This window comes from Leptonychotes weddellii, chromosome 2 (genome assembly GCF_054177405.1).
Source record: "Leptonychotes weddellii isolate Sample4059 chromosome 2, ASM5417740v2, whole genome shotgun sequence".
In the NCBI taxonomy this organism is placed as follows: domain Eukaryota; kingdom Metazoa; phylum Chordata; class Mammalia; order Carnivora; family Phocidae; genus Leptonychotes; species Leptonychotes weddellii.
The window spans coordinates 143134257-143154162 of NC_138370.1; the positions used below are offsets into that span (position 1 = coordinate 143134257).

At 36.2% G+C, this 19906-nt stretch overlaps 1 protein-coding gene across 1 annotated transcript in view; it reads left to right on the forward strand.

Moving 5' to 3' along the window:
• Positions 1 to 1814: 1814 nt before the first annotated feature.
• GABRA4 (gamma-aminobutyric acid type A receptor subunit alpha4) overlaps positions 1815 to 19906 on the forward strand; it is a 56541-nt gene continuing 38449 nt past the window's right edge. Inside the window, exons 1-6 of the mRNA XM_081812425.1 lie at positions 1815 to 1877; positions 2866 to 3086; positions 3253 to 3335; positions 5855 to 5998; positions 6844 to 6996; positions 13257 to 13516. Coding sequence (XP_081668551.1) covers positions 1875 to 1877; positions 2866 to 3086; positions 3253 to 3335; positions 5855 to 5998; positions 6844 to 6996; positions 13257 to 13516 — 864 coding nt within the window. The 5' untranslated portion in view covers positions 1815 to 1874. The remainder of the gene's footprint in view (positions 1878 to 2865; positions 3087 to 3252; positions 3336 to 5854; positions 5999 to 6843; positions 6997 to 13256; positions 13517 to 19906) is intronic.

The following is a 19906-nucleotide window of genomic DNA, read 5'->3' on the forward strand; positions in this document are numbered from 1 at the left end:
GTTCTAAGTAACTTATCTTTCCTTGCTCTGACTTGCAGTAACTTAGTGCTTTTAATAATTGTTCTTAAGAAACTAGCAGAGTGATTTGTCCCACTCTTGAACCACTTTGAGTTAAAGCTCTTATCTTCTAAAGTTCAACACACATTACCATCTTCTTGGATTGCCTATCTATTCCTGAAACATTTTGGTTTGATGAGCTTATTACTACCATATTTTTGTTGTTGCTTACAATTGATCATTCAAATAAAAAGTCAACTAACTTCTCACACTTATTTTCTCTGTTTTTCAGAGGTGTTATTTTTTTTTTAAATGAAAGCTCATGATAGATCAATTTCATCTATACTTTTTCTTTCACTATACTTACAAAGATATATTTTTCTTAGGATACTTATTTACGAAAGAATTTTCTCATTCTCCTTCAAACTATTTTTCTTCCTGTGGCTCAGTCTTTGTCCTATACAGGGAGAAATATTCTGATTCATTTTTATGAGGATAACTTTAGACCTAGGGCATTAAGCTATACCAACTGCTCTTTGTCTTTTTTTTTTTCTTGGCATAAATCCAAATGCCCAACCAGTATCCAAAGGAAATAGTCCATCTTGATAACAGATGTTATTCTTTCCAGTATGGAGTATCTAACTTTTAGCCAAACAGTGGTATAAACCATCATTTAAGGAAATGATGTTCAAGAGGGCAACAATTTTTTATTTTTATTAGTAATAAAAAATGATATATATAATAATAACTACTATCATTATTGAGTGCATTATATTCTAGAGACTGGGACAAGTCATTTCAGTTAATACTCATTAAAACATTTACCTATCAGGATTCATGACTTGACTAAGATCATATATTTAAAAAGTGTTAGAGCCAAATATAAATTCCACAATTCCTTATTTTAAGCACCACGCTAAGCCCAGATTGTGGCACTTTTCCTTTGTCTAAAATCTGTGTCAGCCCCATTGTCATGATGCACCCACCTTTTTCTTCTGCCAAGCAAACCTATGTGTTTGTTTCTGAACCATTCTTATTTAGGCCTGGGAAAGAATGTCAGTAGCAGCCATTATCAGAAGCAAAGAGAAACTACTACTTAATAAGTACTCTTATAAGAGAGTCACTGTGTTCAGGGTTTCATATGAGCAATTTCATTTGATCCCTATCAACAGTCTTGCCTATATCTGTGGTTGCTGCTTTTGAGAGGTTCAATAGCCTGCCCAAGATCAAATGGCTAGTAGGTGGCAAGAAGTGAATAGGTCTGACTTGTAGGAGAGTTTATCTTTGATTTCAGTCACCAGTGGATGGTCTGCCTATTGTTAAAGGTGACATGAATCATTTTTTGTGCTTAAATTATTTCCCAGAATTCTCAGCTCTCCAAAGATGCATCCCTTACAACTATTATGGTTTATCTCCTCACTCTGTGGCTACGTTTCCTCTTTTTAACAGCTCACTTCTTTACTAACGGCCAATCAGATGACGGACTATAAAAAATTACAAAGGCTAAAAGCTTTTGTTCCCTGCACTGCCTGTCATAACAGTGCCTGGAGGTGATGTATTTTTGAAGAAACAAGGTTTCCCTAAGTAATTGGGGTCCGTTTTTGTTTTGTTTTGCCTGTAAATAAACACAGCTTTCTGGTTCTGTTGTTCTTTTGTCTACATTTTATTTTATTTTTGGAGAGATGCATTATCTCACCGAAAATTTAAGATGCCATAAAAACATGATATATCATATCTGTGTTTACTCTTTAATTATCCTCCTTGCCTATAAAATTGGTAATTTTTTTCACTCATTTACTTCATACCTACTAGGTCCTGTTACAGAAGTAAAAACTGACATATATGTCACCAGCTTTGGACCTGTCTCTGATGTTGAAATGGTAGGTATTTGGGAAATTCAGTGTACCTCTTGAGGTTTGGAAGTAAACATGCAGAAGAGAGGGCAATTAATATTTATTTTGTTGTTAATCACACACAGCTAGAAAGTCAAAGAACCGCCTAATTAATCTCAAAAGTTTATAAGGAGTAAGACATTGAATTTGCATTTCATCTCTAACATTTGAATATTTTTTGGTTTGGAATTATCCTCAAGAAAGAAAAGAACTTTCCTATTACTAGTCTCCATGGCACAACGTTTTATGTAGTAATTTTTTCCCTTAGAAAATTATTGAAGAGGAGAAAATTGAAGAGTGTAATTAGTTTTTGTATGAAACTATACCGTAGTCCTAACTGCATTTAGTATTCCATGTTGGCCCAATTGCTCACTCCCTGCCCCCACCCCAACCCCTTCTTGCCCTACCTCTCTCTCATGCTTAAAGAGGTTAGAACACCTGATCAGGATGAATTCATCCATTCAGTTGTGCCTTCTAATATAAAATATATGTAGTTTAAAAGTCAAAGGGCCAACTTTACTTTTTTCCTTGACCCGAGGCTCTTAGGCTAACTTTAATAAATTCTGTGAATATAAAATTACTTTTTACATATTTTACTTTGTCTTAGAGACGCCTACAATTTTATGATCAATTATGCCATGATATTTGTTACACTTACTAATTTTGCTACCTGGTCTAAAGTACAGCTGATGCTGGCAATTTTATTAAATTATAGTAATTACTCTCAAATGATTCATGTGTATGGTAATTTACTTATCTAATAAAGTAGAAGATTAAGGTATCAAGATGGACATAACATGCTTTAATTGCTGAAAATCTTTTAGTTCTATTGATTTAAGAAAATTTCTGCTCCTATTAATTTTGTTTTTATTTGGGTAGTTTTTTTTTTTTAATGAGTGGGAAGGAGGCTAGAATTTAATGCATATTTATGTGTAGTCATCTGTGATTTGAATATGTCACAAACTAACTTCCCTAGGAATACACAATGGATGTGTTCTTCAGACAGACATGGATTGACAAAAGACTAAAATATGATGGCCCCATTGAAATTTTGAGATTGAACAATATGATGGTAACAAAAGTATGGACCCCTGATACTTTCTTCAGGAATGGAAAGAAATCTGTTTCACATAATATGACAGCTCCAAATAAACTTTTTAGAATTATGAGAAATGGCACTATTTTATACACAATGAGGTAGTCATTTTTTTCTTTTTCCTTCTTCCCTTTTTATGCTTTTTTTCCCTCCTTCCCTTTTTCCCTCTTTCTGTCCTTCCTTCCTGCTTTCCATCCTTCTCATTTTAGGTGTCATAAAATCATTTTTAAAGTGAGAGCTAATGTTAATTGTATTTTTCCACTTTAGACTCACCATAAGTGCAGAGTGTCCCATGAGATTGGTGGATTTCCCCATGGATGGTCATGCATGCCCTTTGAAATTTGGAAGTTGTAAGTTACAGTACAAATATTGTTAGAATTTATTATTACCTAATGCAAGCTGATATTTATATATGGGCACGATTCCCATAACCCATTTAAATCATTGTTCACGACAACAACTCTCTAAGATTTGACTTTGAGGAGACTATTTCAACCCATTTCCAAAAACCAAAAATCTGTTTGTACAGATAGCCTAGGTAGATTGACTCATTAATAATAGGTTGGTGGTCAGTGGTGAAATTCAGGGACCCCTGGACTCCATATGTTGGTGGTGTAACAAAGAAAGTACAAAGGATTTTTAACGGGGAGGGGAGTAATTGAACAGTGTCTGTTACAAGCAGTCTTCTTTAAGGCAGATTTGAAAAAAGGTGAGAGAAGTTTCAGGGTTTCTTGAAATGACAAGGGCTGGATAATATCAGCGACGCTGTTAGTATCAAAGTGGCTGAAGCATGATGAAAGCATAGGAGGAGGTATGGTCTGATACACAGACAGAGGCAGATAATATATCACCTTATAGACCGCGTTAAGGAGTTTGGATTCTATTGTAAATGCTATAGAAAGCCCTTGGAAGGTTTTACTAGGGGATTTGGCATTCTTTGACATTTTACAACTTCATTTCAGCTTTTCTATGGAGAATGGATTGTAGGGAGGTTAGGGTAGACGCAGAGAAGAGTTGGAGGCTATTGCTTTAGTACCATCAAAGATGGCAGTGGCTTAGACAAGGATGGTACTAGAGGAGAAGTTGTGAGGTAGATGAATTGGGCATATTTTGAGGAAGTAAAGGCGAGAAGGTGAAATGAATGGGTAGAAAAGAATATGGAATTCTTTTCCCCTAAGCTTCCTTCTCTGAGATGGCAGAAAAATGAGGTTGCCTCTTCTAAGGCCTGCCGCAAATATTTGATTCAATCAGAATCTACCAAAAATAGGTGCTAGCTTTTATTATTGCTTCAGATCCTTAGTATACTGATTGTGAAACTTTTGCCTGCTATTGCCATTGCTCACTGCTTAACTTAATGAGAATTGGCCATCACCCTTCTTTTACAACCCCTAGTAATCACAGTATTCAGTGAGCTAAGTTAATTCTAGAGAGAGTCATTTGCTCCCTAACCAGTGACTTAATGAGAGAAGATTTAAAAAAAAAAATACACAGACAGAAAGGGCCATCTCACTGGGGGCAGAATTAAAACCCATTGGTACTGTAATAATTTAAAATTTCCCCCAAGATAGTTCTTATCTATGGGAAGTTCTTTCCCATGCAGCCCCCTCTGGTTCCCATACACAGCACTCTTCCTAGTGACTTGAACATAGTTGATACTCAATCAGGGTTTGTGCTAAATAAAGAAATCACTCTTTGGAAGTTGAATTTTTGGGTTAGGAATTAAGAAGAGAGACACCTTTTGATTGCCTTCACCCATTTTGCCCACGCCCCCATTTCCTGCCTGAAATATTGAATCGTTAAGAGCAAGGTTATTTTATCAAGGTAGAATAGCCAAGAGAAGGATACCTGATTTAGAATATCAAGGGCAGGAACATAGTATTCGGGGTCTTTTAAATGTCTACTGCTAAATGGCAAAACAAGCCTCAGAGTTCGTTTTGTGAAATCATTTGTAAAATGATTTCCCTAGGTATCAGCTCCTCTGTAGAATTAAGCAATTTCACTGAGGACCTACTGTGCTCTAGCCATTTTAGGAAGGTTTGTGGAGGGAACCAATTCATCATGGTTCTTTTGGGCTTCCTTGTGTGTGAGCCAAGCTATCTGTTGTGGGTAGACTGGTAAGGCAAGCAGCTGGTTTCCATTCGAATTCAACACGGAATAATAGAAAATGGGCTTAAATTGCCGCTGGGAGGGATTTGTTGAAGACGGAAGGGAAAATGTCCTGATTGTAAGAGTTGAAAGGTAGCGGAACTGGTTGTGTAATTATACTCCCTGGAGAGCTTTACGAACAGCAGAACCAGTTGTCCCTGCAGAATGGTTCCCAAACAACATGGGTGTTGCCCAGAGGCAGCCTGGAATAGGTGACCCCCGAAGAGCTCTCCCAACAGTAGGATTTGGTTTGGGTTTGGGTTTTATTGTTGTATTATTATAGACAGCATCTGGTACATTTCTAATTGGCAGAACAGCCTTGGGATGGAAGAAGTCAGTATTGGTCAAGCATTAGAATTGAGTTAGAGTGGGAGGAAATATTTTTTTTGGTGGAGGAGCATGATTTCTGTTTTTCAACTGCTTATCCTATTAGTATGGAAGCACATCCAAGTGCACTGATGCATATATAACATTTAAGTTGCCTTAGTTTTAGTCTCTCCTTCTCCAATTCTTTGACATAAAAACAAGAAATATGCTGAGTTGCAAGGCTTTTCATTTAATCTCTACAGTTTTCTAAATATTAAGCATGTTTGAATAAATCATAATGATTATTGTTTCCTTTTATTCCATCTTTCTTGAACATGTGTAATATTCTTAAGTGTTGACCGTCAGTCCTGATGAAAAAGGACCATTAAGTCTAATCACATTCTGGGCTCTCATTCAGATGCATATCCGAAGAGTGAGATGATTTATACCTGGACAAAAGGTCCTGAGAAATCAGTGGAAGTTCCAAAGGAGTCTTCCAGCTTAGTCCAATATGACTTGGTGGGGCAAACTGTATCAAGTGAAACTATCAAGTCCATTACGGGTGAGATGCTTAACGATTAAAGTCAATATGCTACTTGGCATTAATTTTCTAGCCTGCAAGTGGGATTGAAAACCACGTTTTGGGATTTGAGTCTTCTGAATCTTGGACTTCACAGTCTGAGAATAAGGCCACAACTTTCCTAAGTAACTTTCTTAATATGTCGCTTTCAGATGTCACATTAAAAATATTTATCAATAGCTCCCAGAAATCTTATAGTTTGTTTCCCTTATTAGCTTTTTAGATTTTTGTCTAAATGCCCATAAAAGATGCTTGAACTCAGGGATGTTATAAATGGCTCTATGTTATACGTTTCTCTTTGTATTTTTCTTCATATGTATAACATTTAGAAATACAGCTCTTTCCTAAAACTAAGGCAGTAAGACAGCCTCTCTCAAAGCATATATGTATATGTAATGTATATCTGAGTATTTCAATTCTTTCCAAAATTAAGCTTTAGATTTTCAAGTGTGTGTATCTCCATTTTTTCTAGTGATTTTCCATAAAAGTGAGGTCTAAATTCTGCTTTTACAAAATGCTGAAATTGAAGGCTAATCGCTTTCGCAGTACCAGATCTTTAAAATAGAAAACACTGCAAGAATTTTTAAAAAGTTGTAGCTTAATTTGTTAAATTGCTTAACCACTATATAGAACAAAAGTGTTTTTCTGCGTAATGATGTTCAATATCATTTCCTCCTTAGGAGCTATATGTTTCTCAACTTGCTTGCAATGCACAACAGATCATTCTTTGTCTGAAATACTGTTTGTTAGTCTGAAATATGATTATGAAGTCATTGACTAATTGCCTGCGTAACCAATAATACATTTTCCTCGTGTTTTATTTGTAGGTGAATATATTGTTATGACAGTTTATTTCCACCTCAGACGGAAGATGGGTTACTTTATGATTCAGACATACATTCCATGTATTATGACAGTGATTCTTTCTCAAGTTTCGTTCTGGATAAACAAGGAATCAGTTCCAGCTAGGACTGTATTTGGTAAGTGCAATTCATTTCGTGGGTATTTTTGTTTGCGTTATATTTTGATCACGATGCACAGGAATAGCTCTTAGACATCATTTTTTTTCTAAGAAAATATTAAACAGTAATATGTCAAGCTGTATGGAGAAAAGAATCACATAGCTTTCTTTCTTTTTTCTTTTTTTTCCATAAACTTTCATTTTTACCCAGCCAATACAAATAAGGTTTGAGGGGATATAGGTAGGCTATCCCTTCCTTTGGGGCCTCATCGTATTTCCCTTATTGAGACCAGGCAGATCAGACCAAGTGGGAATCTGGGTATGATTTCACTTTTCGTGATATTCTTGGGCTCCTACCTTAATGCTGCGTAGTTGAATTAAAATCATATCTAGGTGTTAAAATGCAATGCACTGGGAACTTAAAATAAAACAAATAAAAGTCATGGCTGAATGAATATGAAAGCCTTAGAATAATTTGCCTTTTAATGAAGAGGAACAAAATGCCAGTGGTTTAAATGCATCGAGTTGGATGGCATTATATGCTTAGTTGATTAGCTCATTGTTATATTTTATCTCCATCTTTTCTTTTCTGAACACAGGCATATTTTCTTCTTTTATTCTTTTTTGTTTTTATAGTGGCTTCCTATATATCATATTCTTAACTATATGAGGTCCAGAGCACATCAGTTTTAAATTTTTATAGCTGTGAACAAGTCTTCTGTATATCAGCCATGCTTTTGAATAATACAATTTGTTATAATGGTATTTATTCAATTTAACATATTTCTCTATTCTTTTTCTATTGATTGTGAGTAGCAAAAGCATTCAGTAGTAGGATAAGAGGGAAAATGTTCACAGTTGGTCTGGACTGGAGGTACAATCCTCACAAGAGATGTTACTCTTCCTTTGGTTTTTCTAGTTGGTAGGATCAAAGCCATGATATAATATCCATTTTCACACAACAGCAGGAGGGATGCTGGTGAGAAGAAACTGGGGGAAGTGGGAACTTCTCATCCCGCTTCCCCATCCTTATAGAAACTGATCAGGTGTTTTAGTGTCCTCAATGCCTCTGAACGTGAGGAAATTTTCCATAGACATCTGCACCACCCCCCTTAATCTTAGGTTTACTCAAGAACCCTACTGGGGAAACTATTACAGAAGGGTCAATGCTGGGGGCAGGGTATGACCCCAGGAGGACAGCGAGCGGGTCTCATGGCACTACTTACTTCATAGAGTTGTGAGGGTTCAATTAAAGAATAACTGCACATTGCAAGTGTTGAATAAATTTTACCTATAAAAATGGGTGTAAAAATGAAAGAGCAAATAACAAATCTAAGCTTGGGACTATAATAGACTGGGGTTTGAAACCGGAATCTGGCACTTATTTTCTCCATCCGTATACATCTCCATCTTAATGCATCTCTCCTTCATGGACTGGTGAGGAGTTAGACTGATTTTCAGTACTTATCCCAGGGCACATGGTGCACTTAGTACGTATTCGTTACTCTCTCTCGTACTTCTCTCACATGGAGGAGATTTATTTTGTTGCGACTTGGCTTCCTTGATTTTTAATTGCTTTTCAAGGCAAACACTTACTGTTATTGCATAATACCTGGCACTCTGCTAGGTCCTTTATGCTCCTTACCTCATCTAGTGTGTATAGTAGACTTGGGTCTTTACATATCACGTTCAGAGTCAGCCTGACGGGGCAGGAAGTCCCTGCGGAGGCTGAGCACAGACCAAACTCCCTTCACTTTCCCTGGCACAAATCATACCAATATTTCAGGAATTATTATCAGAAAATAAAAATAAAACCGCTGATACACATATTATCATCTTTTCTCCATGACCTTAAAGACTATCTAGAGCAGAAAATATTGACCCATCCTTTGTGCATCTGATGAAGAGGCAATAGTGTCTTAATACAGATTCTGCAGCCAGGCAGCCTCGGTTCTAACCACAAGGTCTACCACCGATTTGCTGTAAACCGCCAATGAGTTACTTCTGCTCATTTCCTCGTGTGTTGCAACAGGATGAATTGTTGTACCTACTTCATAGGGTTTCTATGAGGATTAAATTGAATTAATTTGGATAAAGCACTTGGAACAAAGCCTATCACACAATACATTTTATTTAAGTATTTATTATTATAATAGTCCGTGCTACCATCTACCTCATTTAAGAATCACTACTTGATACTATAGTATGAATGTCCCCTGTATTTTATAGTTATTGTGATTGTTTGATAAGCTTCAAAAGCTTTTTTGGTTGAATACAAACCGGTAGCCACTGTACTATCTCACTTGTCCCCCAAACAATAGAAATTTCCAGTGGTGTGGAGAAGGATAACATTGATTACATTAGTACCCACCAACATCTCCAACAGATAAGACACTGTAAGGAAATTAAGTGGCATGTAGCAAGGATACTGATAGTACTAATAATAATGATGATAAGATTTACCATCTTATGTAATCTTCACAATAACTCAGCAACGTAGGTGTTATTAGTTTTTCACAGATAAGGAAAATAACTCAAAGAAATCAAGAAACTTGTATAAAGTCACATACTTACAAATGATGGACCCAGGACAATTTCTGTCTAACTTCGAGAACCCTGCCCTTTCTACTCTGCTGTTCTGTCTTCACAGGAAGTATGAGGATGTGGGCATTTGTGGAGTATTCCAGAGCTTCTGAGTGAGATTGATGGATGTGTGCTGAAGATAATTCGTGGGTAGCTTTTTCCATTTGAACTGTGACATTTGCCTATCTTGTGCTCGTGTGCCAAGATGTTGGTTTTGATTGATTGTTTTAATTGCACAACAATTAAGTCTTCAAAGACCTAAGATGTATCAGAATGGTAATTATTAAACTGTTCATTGAGGCACTGAGATGGCATTTTCCTAAGGAAGTTAAGTTTTAAATATTTGGGGGACATTAGCAATCTATTGCATATGAGCTTTAAGTAAAAAATTAATTTTGGACTAGTATTTCTTTTCCCTAATTTTCATTTCCCTCTTCACTCTGGGAGAGTGTATGTTGGATCAGGGATGTCACTAGAGATCATGGAAAAATAGACTCTCCTCTTCTCCCCCCCCCAAATTAATTAGTGTAAATATGAAAAGCAGAGTGTGATAAATTCTCTCCAAAGGCCTTCTATCTGCAAAGTTGTATGCCTTTAAGTCTTGTAATTATTCCAGTATAGTAAAATGTTAAACCAGAGTAAATGCCAGCTGGCATATCTAAATCATTACTAGTTCATTTTCTTGGAGTGGCCAGCCAAAAATTTACTCTTGAGCACAGTCTTAGCCTACTCTTACACGTCCTCTCCCAGCTCCTGGGCCAGCCAATATGGTACATATTCAGCATTATAAAAGCAGGTACTGGCATCAGTACTTGAACATGTCAAAAAAAATTCTATGGTTGTTGAAATGTTTTCAGGGTAGATGCCAATTAAGCCATTTAGAGCAGATGCACTGTCTTCCTAGATGCAGAGGAAGCATGTCTCCTTATCTGAAGGGTTGGCTTCTGTTTGCTACTCTTTTGGTGTTTATTTAACCAAATGCTCTGTCTAAAAACAGCTGTAAGAAGCACATTCCTGTCATGCCTGCGCTTTCTTTAAGTTTGACCACAAGGTGGAGAAAATTTTTTGTCTAAAAGGACGGCAACACTTAGCCAATTGTTTATACAGGTTACTTGCCTAACTTTGCCAACAGTCATAAGATATGAACCATAATATTTGAAGGGCTCTTTTACAAACTTTCAAATCAAATTGACTCAAAGCAGTGAAAGAGAAGTGGAAAGTGGCCACATATTTTTTGCATTTATGTCCGTAGCATCATTTAACATCTTCATGAACTTGGTGATCTACCCTCCTTAGTGATCAGGAAGTAATTTTGGGATTCAAGGCTCAATAATTGCATTAATATCCTGCTTGCTTAGCACTGATAAGGGAATTTCTTCACATGACAGCAGGAGATGAAGACCACTACTTCAGGTCTGCAGGAGAAATTGTTCTGGTACCAAAAAAAATGTTCAAAGCAACCTGAGAAATCCTAAATCGCTTATATTTGAGTTTGAGTTTTCCTTTTTGGTTATCACATTATTCTGAGTTCTGAGTAGTATTCTTATTTAGGCTGCACTGTTCATATTTTATTTCCAAGTGCTTTCAGCATAATTTCTGTGATAGTAGAGGAAATATACACAAGGAAGTTGTAGAACAGTTTTGAATTCTTAATAGGCCATTAAACCTTAATTTTTATGAATAAGAAGAAAAACTTTGATTTATCTTCAAACTTTGTAGCTAGAATTTTCAGTTAATTTACATCTCACAGGCAGTATGGGAATGCTGCCATTTTTCTGAGATCAAATGGAGACCTAAAAGTTTTAGGATTTCTTTCTGAAATGAAGTCCAATAAATTCACAGTACTCCATTTTCGTAGCTATTTCAATATCTCCATATTTGACCCAGCAAACATTTAAAAATCTGTTTTAGATGAATAAATTCTAAAACATCACACTTTTTTTCTTTAAAAAGGGAATACAACCAAATCCTCAAGTTTCTTCCTCTGTAGAGTTTATGGAATATTTTTAAAAGATCTATAGCTTATACACCGCACAGTTGCTCTAATTTTTTATTTTCTAAACATTGACAATTCAGAAGGGACTGGAGAAGAAATGGATTGGTGAGGAGGTGAAAAAATGAGTTTTTATTTACTATGCATTTATCATGTATCCAGCATTATATGAAGTATGGTAAATCCTGAAGCAGTGTTAGACATTTCTGCCCTCAAGGAAGCTACACTAAATTAGGTTGTGGAGACAGGCCTACATGCATGGAACAATTAGGGAACAAGGCAGAATATAATTAAATGCTGAGTTGAGGAGACAATATAATTTCTCCCTAATTTCAAATATTATTATTCTATTACTCTTGCATGGGGCTCGCTATCTCTTCAGTTTGACATGTTATTATTTGGCTTTTGGTGAAGGATTGACATGGATTGGAGTATATAGTTTAGGTGCCTTTTTCATCATCATCATCATCATCCTCACCATCTTCAATTCAGGAACAATTCTGGACATTATATACAATGAGTTTTTTATTTATTTTTTTAAAGATTTTATTTTATTTATTTGACAGAGAGAGAGAGCGCGCACAAGCAGGGGGAACGGCAGAGGGAGAGGGAGAGGCAGACTCCCCACTGAGCAGGGAGCCCAATGCAGAGCTCCATCCCAGGACCCCGGGGTCAAGACCTGAGCTGAGGGCAGAGACTTAACCAACTGAGCTACCAGGTGCCCCTAGAATGAGTTTAAATGGGTATAGTAAATTCTCACAGAAATCTCCAAAGCTTAACTAGATAACATAGATTATATATGCAGATAGACAAAGATACACAAAGAGACAACTATTAGCATCCTTAAATAACAGTTCTCTATAGCTCCAGTGGCAAGTGGAATTTTTCCACTGAGAATGGGGGCTAACCTTTTTTTCAGGTGGAAGAGAAGGCTTCCCCAGAGATGATATTCTTCAGAAACCTATTGATGAAAGAGAAGTACCTCTATTCTTGTTGCAAAGATTTTCCTGCCTACTACAAACTGATGCACGGTAGATGTCCAGTATTTTTAAAACCAAATTATTCTAGAAATCTATTTTTCCCAGAAATATACCTCTATCGCTTTTTATAAATGAAGCTCTTTCACAACGAGGTTATTATTTTATTATTATCTTAATTCAATAGGTAATTTTCAGTTATAAGTATCTATGATTCATGATTTTTCTGGTCACGATTCTCCATAGCAATGGGCCATGCCTATCCCAGAAATTCTGATGATCCAAATGACGGTGCTATCAACCTCTCACTCCTGGTTGAGAATCAGTGCTTCATGAGTCACACTTCCTGTTAGGTGTATGTGTTGACTTTCTCAGGTATGTTGGCTCAGATACTAACACCAGTCCAATATATGATAGGTGCTGCATATACTTGTAATCTTTATAGCAAACCCAATAGGTAAGTATCAAATGAAGTCCAATGAGTTTTCCTCACTTGGTCCAAGTCACACTGAGCCAACGATTAGAAGGATTTTAATGATATCTGTCTCTTACTTGAAAACCTGTGATAATTTCACTGAACCCCTAGGGTTTGACTCTTCCATCAAAGATGGTTTGAGATATTGTAAACTTTGTTACCCCTCCTCCTCCAAGTCCCTAGGTTTGTTGGTTTGTTTGCATAGAAGTAATGGTAAAGTATTTTGTCTCTTTGCTCTTTTGCTTCTGAAGGAATAACCACAGTCCTCACCATGACCACACTGAGCATCAGCGCACGGCATTCTTTGCCCAAGGTGTCCTACGCTACTGCCATGGATTGGTTCATAGCCGTCTGCTTTGCTTTCGTATTTTCCGCCCTTATTGAGTTTGCTGCTGTCAATTATTTTACCAATATTCAAATGGAAAAAGCCAAAAGGAAGTCCTCAAAAGCCCTCCAGGAAATACCAGTGGCTCCCGTGCAGAGAGAAAGGCCTCCTGAAGCACCTCTGCAGGTATTTGACTTAATCTCCTTCAGTTGAAGATTTCAGCTTTTTGGTCAGATTTGCATTGCCAGGGGAAACACTGAGAATTCGAAAATCCCAATAATAATTTGTAAGTCATTTAAAATCCAGAAAAATAGAAAAGGACACTCGTAAATGTAAACTTTAAAACTATGATTAATGGCCTAAAAATCAAATGGGTCCAGATGAGCTAGATTTATGTGGAGCTAGTTGTTTGAAACCTCCTGTCAGAATTAAGAGTTTTTGACTGGGGAAAAATCTGATGTCTACTATTAAGAGGAACCTGTGGATAAGTTTGAGTGGGTTGATCAGTCATTTTAGTGGAGTTCATTGAACAAAGTAAAGCAGTGGTTCTTGACGTGATCCCACATTAGAACTAACCCATGGGGCCTGGTGGGGCCCTTGTATTAAACAAGGAAATGAAACCAATAAACAAGAAGACCCATAGTTGTAGCTGACGTACACCAAAGATGAAGCATTCTTGTCCTAAAGGGACAGACCTAAAAGGATGTAAAAATCTAAGACTACTGTAATTTACGTTGGGCACATCAGTGATTCTGTGATTAAAGAAAAAAAGTTCTAAAGTAACGTTTTCCTCATGGACTCCAGTTGTACAAAAATAGCAAGATCTTCATGTGAAGACAGGTAAGCAAACGGACAGCTACTCCTCCTCTCTCCCGCCTCCATCTCCCCCTCCTCCTCCACTATCTCTTTCTTTCTTAATCTCACTCTACTCAGCTTCCTCTTGAATCAGCAGACAAGTGTCTGTGGTCCCTAATCCATAGCCTTGTAGTTGCCACAAGTTGTGGTCTAACACTCTTTTGCCCAAATCAAAGTATATATAAATGATCAACTTTATTGTCTGTAGATAATAACTCATGCCCTTATTCGTCAAACCATTCACTCATTCCTTTATTTTTTTTTTAAACTCATTCAACAAATACACATCCAATGCCAACCATGCAAGAGACGCTGTTTATGGTCTGGGAATCCACAGTGTACATACCCCCATCCCCGGCCCTGCCCTGCAGCAAATATCCTGCTCTGTGGGGCTTACATTTAAGTGTGTAGGATGAGGAAAGGGAGACAGATGATTTAAAGAACATAACTGATGAAACACGTGGCGTGTTAGATGGTGACAGTGGAGGGCTGGTAGTGGTGGTAGAGCTGAAGCCCCTAAGAGGAAGGACCGACGTGCTGGGGGTTGTGAGAGGCAGGTGGTGTGGGACGTCCTCCTCCGCAGGAAGATGGCAGCAGAACAGCTTAGGTCAGATGCTCACGCCCGCGGGAACTGACTGGTCAGGGTTCAACAGTCTACAACTCCTGCAGAGCTCTGGGCACTGGTTCTCCAAGAAGAGCATGTGAGCAGGTAGGGGTATTACTGCCCTTCCCATTAAGTCAATTTTGATAGTTTACATTTTCTTCTAGAAGAACCCATTTCACAGGATTTTCAAAATCATTAGAAAGGATTTTGTACACTCTTTTCAGTGGGAAAAAAAATGATTATCTGTAGTTTTATTCCTTTCCCGTTCCCTGTGGATAAATTTATGCCCCCTCTGCCTTTGATTGTCGTTTTAATTGCTTTGCTCTGTTGTGTTGAGAACTTGGTAGAAACATTCTACTTACTATTCCTTTCCAAAAAAAAAAAAATTAAGTCTTGGGTATTTTTTTATTTATTTACTTATTTATTTATTTATTTTACTGCTTCTGTTTTCTAACTACTGATGTGTGATTTATTTTATTTCTATCTTTCTGCAGGTTAATTACGTTACTCTTTTTCTAGTTTCTGGAGTTTAGTTCCTCTAATTTGTTTTCACTGTTTCTTATTTAATAATGAAGATTCCTTTATTGCAATGAGCTGTATTACATACAGCTTTGGCCATAGTTCATAACTTTTGATACATATTATCATAATTATTTGCTAAATATTCAACAATTACATGGCTGATTTTCTCTATAAGCTAAGAATTATTTGGAAGATAATATTAAAATTTCCAAAGTGGATTTGACTTGTTTATTTAACTCCACTGTTTATTTCTAGTTGTATCACATTGTATTCAGAAATGTTACCTGCACAAATGTAAATATTATTCACACTTTCATTGTGCTCTGAATTATGTTAAAAGCTTATAAATGTTTGATGGCAGTTTGAAAGAAGTTGATTTGTAGCTATTAAATCAATTTTACTTAAAACATTATTATTTCATCCATCTAATAAATCACCTCTTGTCTTCTTGATCTTTCAAACACCAAGAAAGACACAGAGAGTTCTCCCACTGATAGGAGATTTGTGTTAAATTTTTTTCATATTTTGACTTTTTTTGTTTTATACACTTTGATACTCCGATATGCAACACCTAAAGATTCATAACTGCTCTGTTTTCATATGAGTCTATGTATTTAATCATAAAATAACCTTTTTTTTTTGTCCCATGTAATACCTTTTCCTTTGAATTCTCTTTGGTCTGATTTTAATGTTTTTTGTATCCTTTCTTAATATTAACTTTTGTAATATATTTTTACTACTAAATTCCTTATTCTTTATTTTCTCATGGACTTTAGAAGCTGTATGTCATATCTTTATTTCACTAGTGATTAACTTTTAAGTTTTAAGACAACATATTTCTACTAATGATTTTTTTTTAATTTTTTTTAAAGATTTTATTTATTTATTTATTTGAGACAGAGAGAATGAGAGACAGAGAGCATGAGAGGGAGGAGGGTCAGAGGGAGAAGCAGACTCCCCGCCGAGCAGGGAGCCCGATGCGGGACTCGATCCCGGGACTCCAGGATCATGACCTGAGCTGAAGGCAGTCGCTTAACCGACTGAGCCACCCAGGCGCCCTACTAATGATTTTCTAATAACATTGAAAAGTATAAAAACATAACGACTCTCCCATGTAGCAATTAACTTCTCCCAACCCCAGGATTGCTGAAGTCCAGAGATTCTGGATTTGGAGACATATTTTATATACATATTTTTTCTATTTATAGTGAGTTGTTATAGTTCTCTTTTCATTTTTTTTGCAAAGTGAACTTGCACTAGTGCTGTAATGGAATCTTATAAATACTTAAAAGTACCACTTAATCAGAATAAAGCTAATGTCCAAAGGTGGGAAGAAGACCGATAATCTTCTGTTCGCTCCTTTAAACATATCTCTTGGATGGAACTGTTGCCATTGCCAATAAATCTCAATTGAACAAATGCAATGGGCTAAGTCCACTCTGATTCAGCAACTCCTCTTAGCAGGATGGGCCACAACCTGTGTGCAAATGACATAACCCAATGTCAAGAAAATTAATTTGTTTATGAGGGCATAGATTCATAGTATTTAAGGGTGGGAAAGAAATCTAGTCAAAATATACATCAGAGGCTTCATGTCCTCTACAGTGTTTGACTATGTATGTGTAATAACTCAGATCTCCACAGCAGTTTACTTGAAGACTATGTGTGTTCTAAAGACAGTGATTAATAGGTTAGCTCACCCATCCTCCTAACTCCAGATTCCCACCAGAGCATAGCTGGCTTTGGAGTGTCAGTTGTCAGTGAATGGCTTCAGTATCAAGTTCAACTTTGAAGGTTGAGGACACATTAAAACTGAGAGAGGGAGGGAGGATTTGGGGGGAGGGACAGAGAGAGAGAGAGAGAAAGAGAGAGAAAGAGATAGGGAGAAGGAAATTTAGAAGGGGAAAGATTGTGTTAAGAGCAAAATTTTAAAACATATTATTGGAAGGAAATATTCTAAGAATATATAAGGTTTGGAGTTTCAGTAGAGATTCTAATCAGACAGCTGAAATTTGCTTATTCAAATATGTATTCCAGCTTGTATGGCTGTTTACTTATTTGAATGGTGCTGCCTTTGTTTAAAATGTGCTTAAACTCCTTATTTGGAATTGCCCTGAGAGTCTACATGACATTTGGTAATTCAAAAGTCCTTTGGGTAAGGTACCTAGTGGTTTGATTCATTGTCACCATATGTGACCTGTGGACTGTTAATGGCCTGGCAAAGGTTTATGGTGACCATTTGTATTCTTTGGGAATTGGAATGTTTATGGTCTATGGAATATTCATGAAGTAAGGAGAAAAGGCAGATTGGCAGAATCTAAGGGCAGCTGTGGGCAGCTTGAATATGTCTTTGGGCATCTCAAGAGGCAAAGCAGCTGTTCTACTTCTCTACTCAGCATTACCTTAATTCTGCCTTTGATTCTATCCTTCCAACACTTGAGTTAAGCTTCATTGTTGGGGCTGTACCCTTCCATATACTTACTACTTTTGAGAGTATCTATTCTCTCACTGATGCAGGTGATTTGGATTAATAGGTTGGTTTAGAAAATAAATAACTATTAAAAAAGGAATATTTCTTAAAATCATATTTTAAAAAATCATTTGAAAATATATCTTACAGTCCTTGTTCAGTTAGAAAGTATGCATTTATTAGTGTATGTTGTATCTTGTGAAAAAAATCCAATGATATAATGACTAAAGTTAATTGGTCTCTTAAATTGTGTCAGGTACTATGTGATATGCTTTCCATGCGTTACTTAATTTCAAGGTCATGATAACTATTTCACAAATGAAGAAACTGAGGTTGGCAGTTGTTAAGCAATGTACTCAAGAAATGGTAAACCCAATATTTAAATTAATTCAGCTGTATCTGAATGCAGAACTTGTTCTCTTTTATTAGAACTCTGTTTTATAGTATTTAATTTATGATATACCTATAAAGAATAGACAGTAGAACGTGTATATTATATACATGCATAAAATGATCAGCCCAACAGTCTTGTTCATATTTCTATAAATAAATGACAATAGCAAAATATTCTGAACACTCTTAACATCTCAGTTAACAAGAACTTTTGCAGACATTCAAGCATTAATGATGGATTAAAAATGTTGAGTGATGGAAATGGAGGGTGAGATGGTAGTGGCGTCATTCTCTAGAACAGAGAAGAGCAGTGAACCACCTTTAATTAAGAAGCTAATTAGTAAAAAAAAAAAAAAGAAGCTAATTAGTTCAAGTTTAGATAGTGGCAGTTTCCATAGCAGGACATTTTCTCCCTTCCCACAATAGTGATGATTTTCTTTTTTCAAGCTGCAAATGCATACTTCTCCACTGCATACCTTTCCTTTCCCATCTACCTAATTTCTTTGTTTCCTTTTCACTGTAACTATTCTTCCTGGACTTCTCAATTTTAAAATGTTTGTAGATTCTTACAAGGATATTTGTAAAATTAAAGAGCTATTTGCTCTACTTAGAGTCTTAAGAAAAAGATGATATAAAAATATATAAATAATTCAAGGTGCCTCTTGGATTCAATAATTTAAGTGCACTCACGAGAATCTCCTTTTTTACTATCCATTCTTCAAAGTCAAACTCAAGCCTTATTTCCCATGTGTGACTCATTCTGACTGGGGTTAAGGATCTCCAGGACATGGTCTCAGGGATTCACATATACAAAATGGGGGTGCTAATGGAACCTACTGGAAAGGCTTATCTTGAGGGTTAAATAACATCGTATGTGTCAAGTACATAGTACAAGTGTAATGCCCAGTAAATAATTGTGTGATTATTATTATCCTTTATTTCTTGAAGCATCTTCAACATTTAAACTATGTATCACAAAATTTATCATTTATAATATCCTGAAGTATTTTGCATAAGTAAATTGTTTCATATATTACTGCTATATTTACCTAGCTTAGGCGGCGAGCTCCTTAATAAAAGTGATTATGGTTTCATTCTGTTTCCTCACACAGCACATTGAATGGTGTTTAATAGTTACAGTTTATTGATGGATTATAATGAGTCAACTCTAGGAATTGGACAACGGGAAATGTGGTGCCTCTGAAATTACATAAATATCAACCGTGTCCAAAAACAATTGTATTTTATGTAAAATTCTTTCTCACCAAAGTAAATGTGAACATCAAACAGATGTTACGTAGTGAGCTAGAGCTGAGTCGCTGGGAGCATCTAGAACAGCGAATATTCAGTCTTAGCATTCTGAGACACACTGTTAACAGTTGAACTCAGCTAGTGGGCAGCAATGAAGAATTGAGAGGGATGCTTTGAAAAAGATAAAACAAAACAAAAATCTCAGTAAATCACAAATGCAACTGTGCATTAGGAGGAAAGCCTCATTTGTTCTCCTTTGGTCATTTTAATCATATCACTTACACAGATGTCAATGACTATTAGCAACATCAGTGTTAAATACAATGATTTCCTAGCAGTTGGTAATACACAAGCTTCATTCCTTTGCAACAGGGTGTACAAACTAGGTCAGTTTCAGATTTTATTTTAATCATTCTCAAAATTCCTCTTAGAAATGCTGTTCTTTTTTTTTTTTTTTTAAAGATTTTTATTTATTTATTTG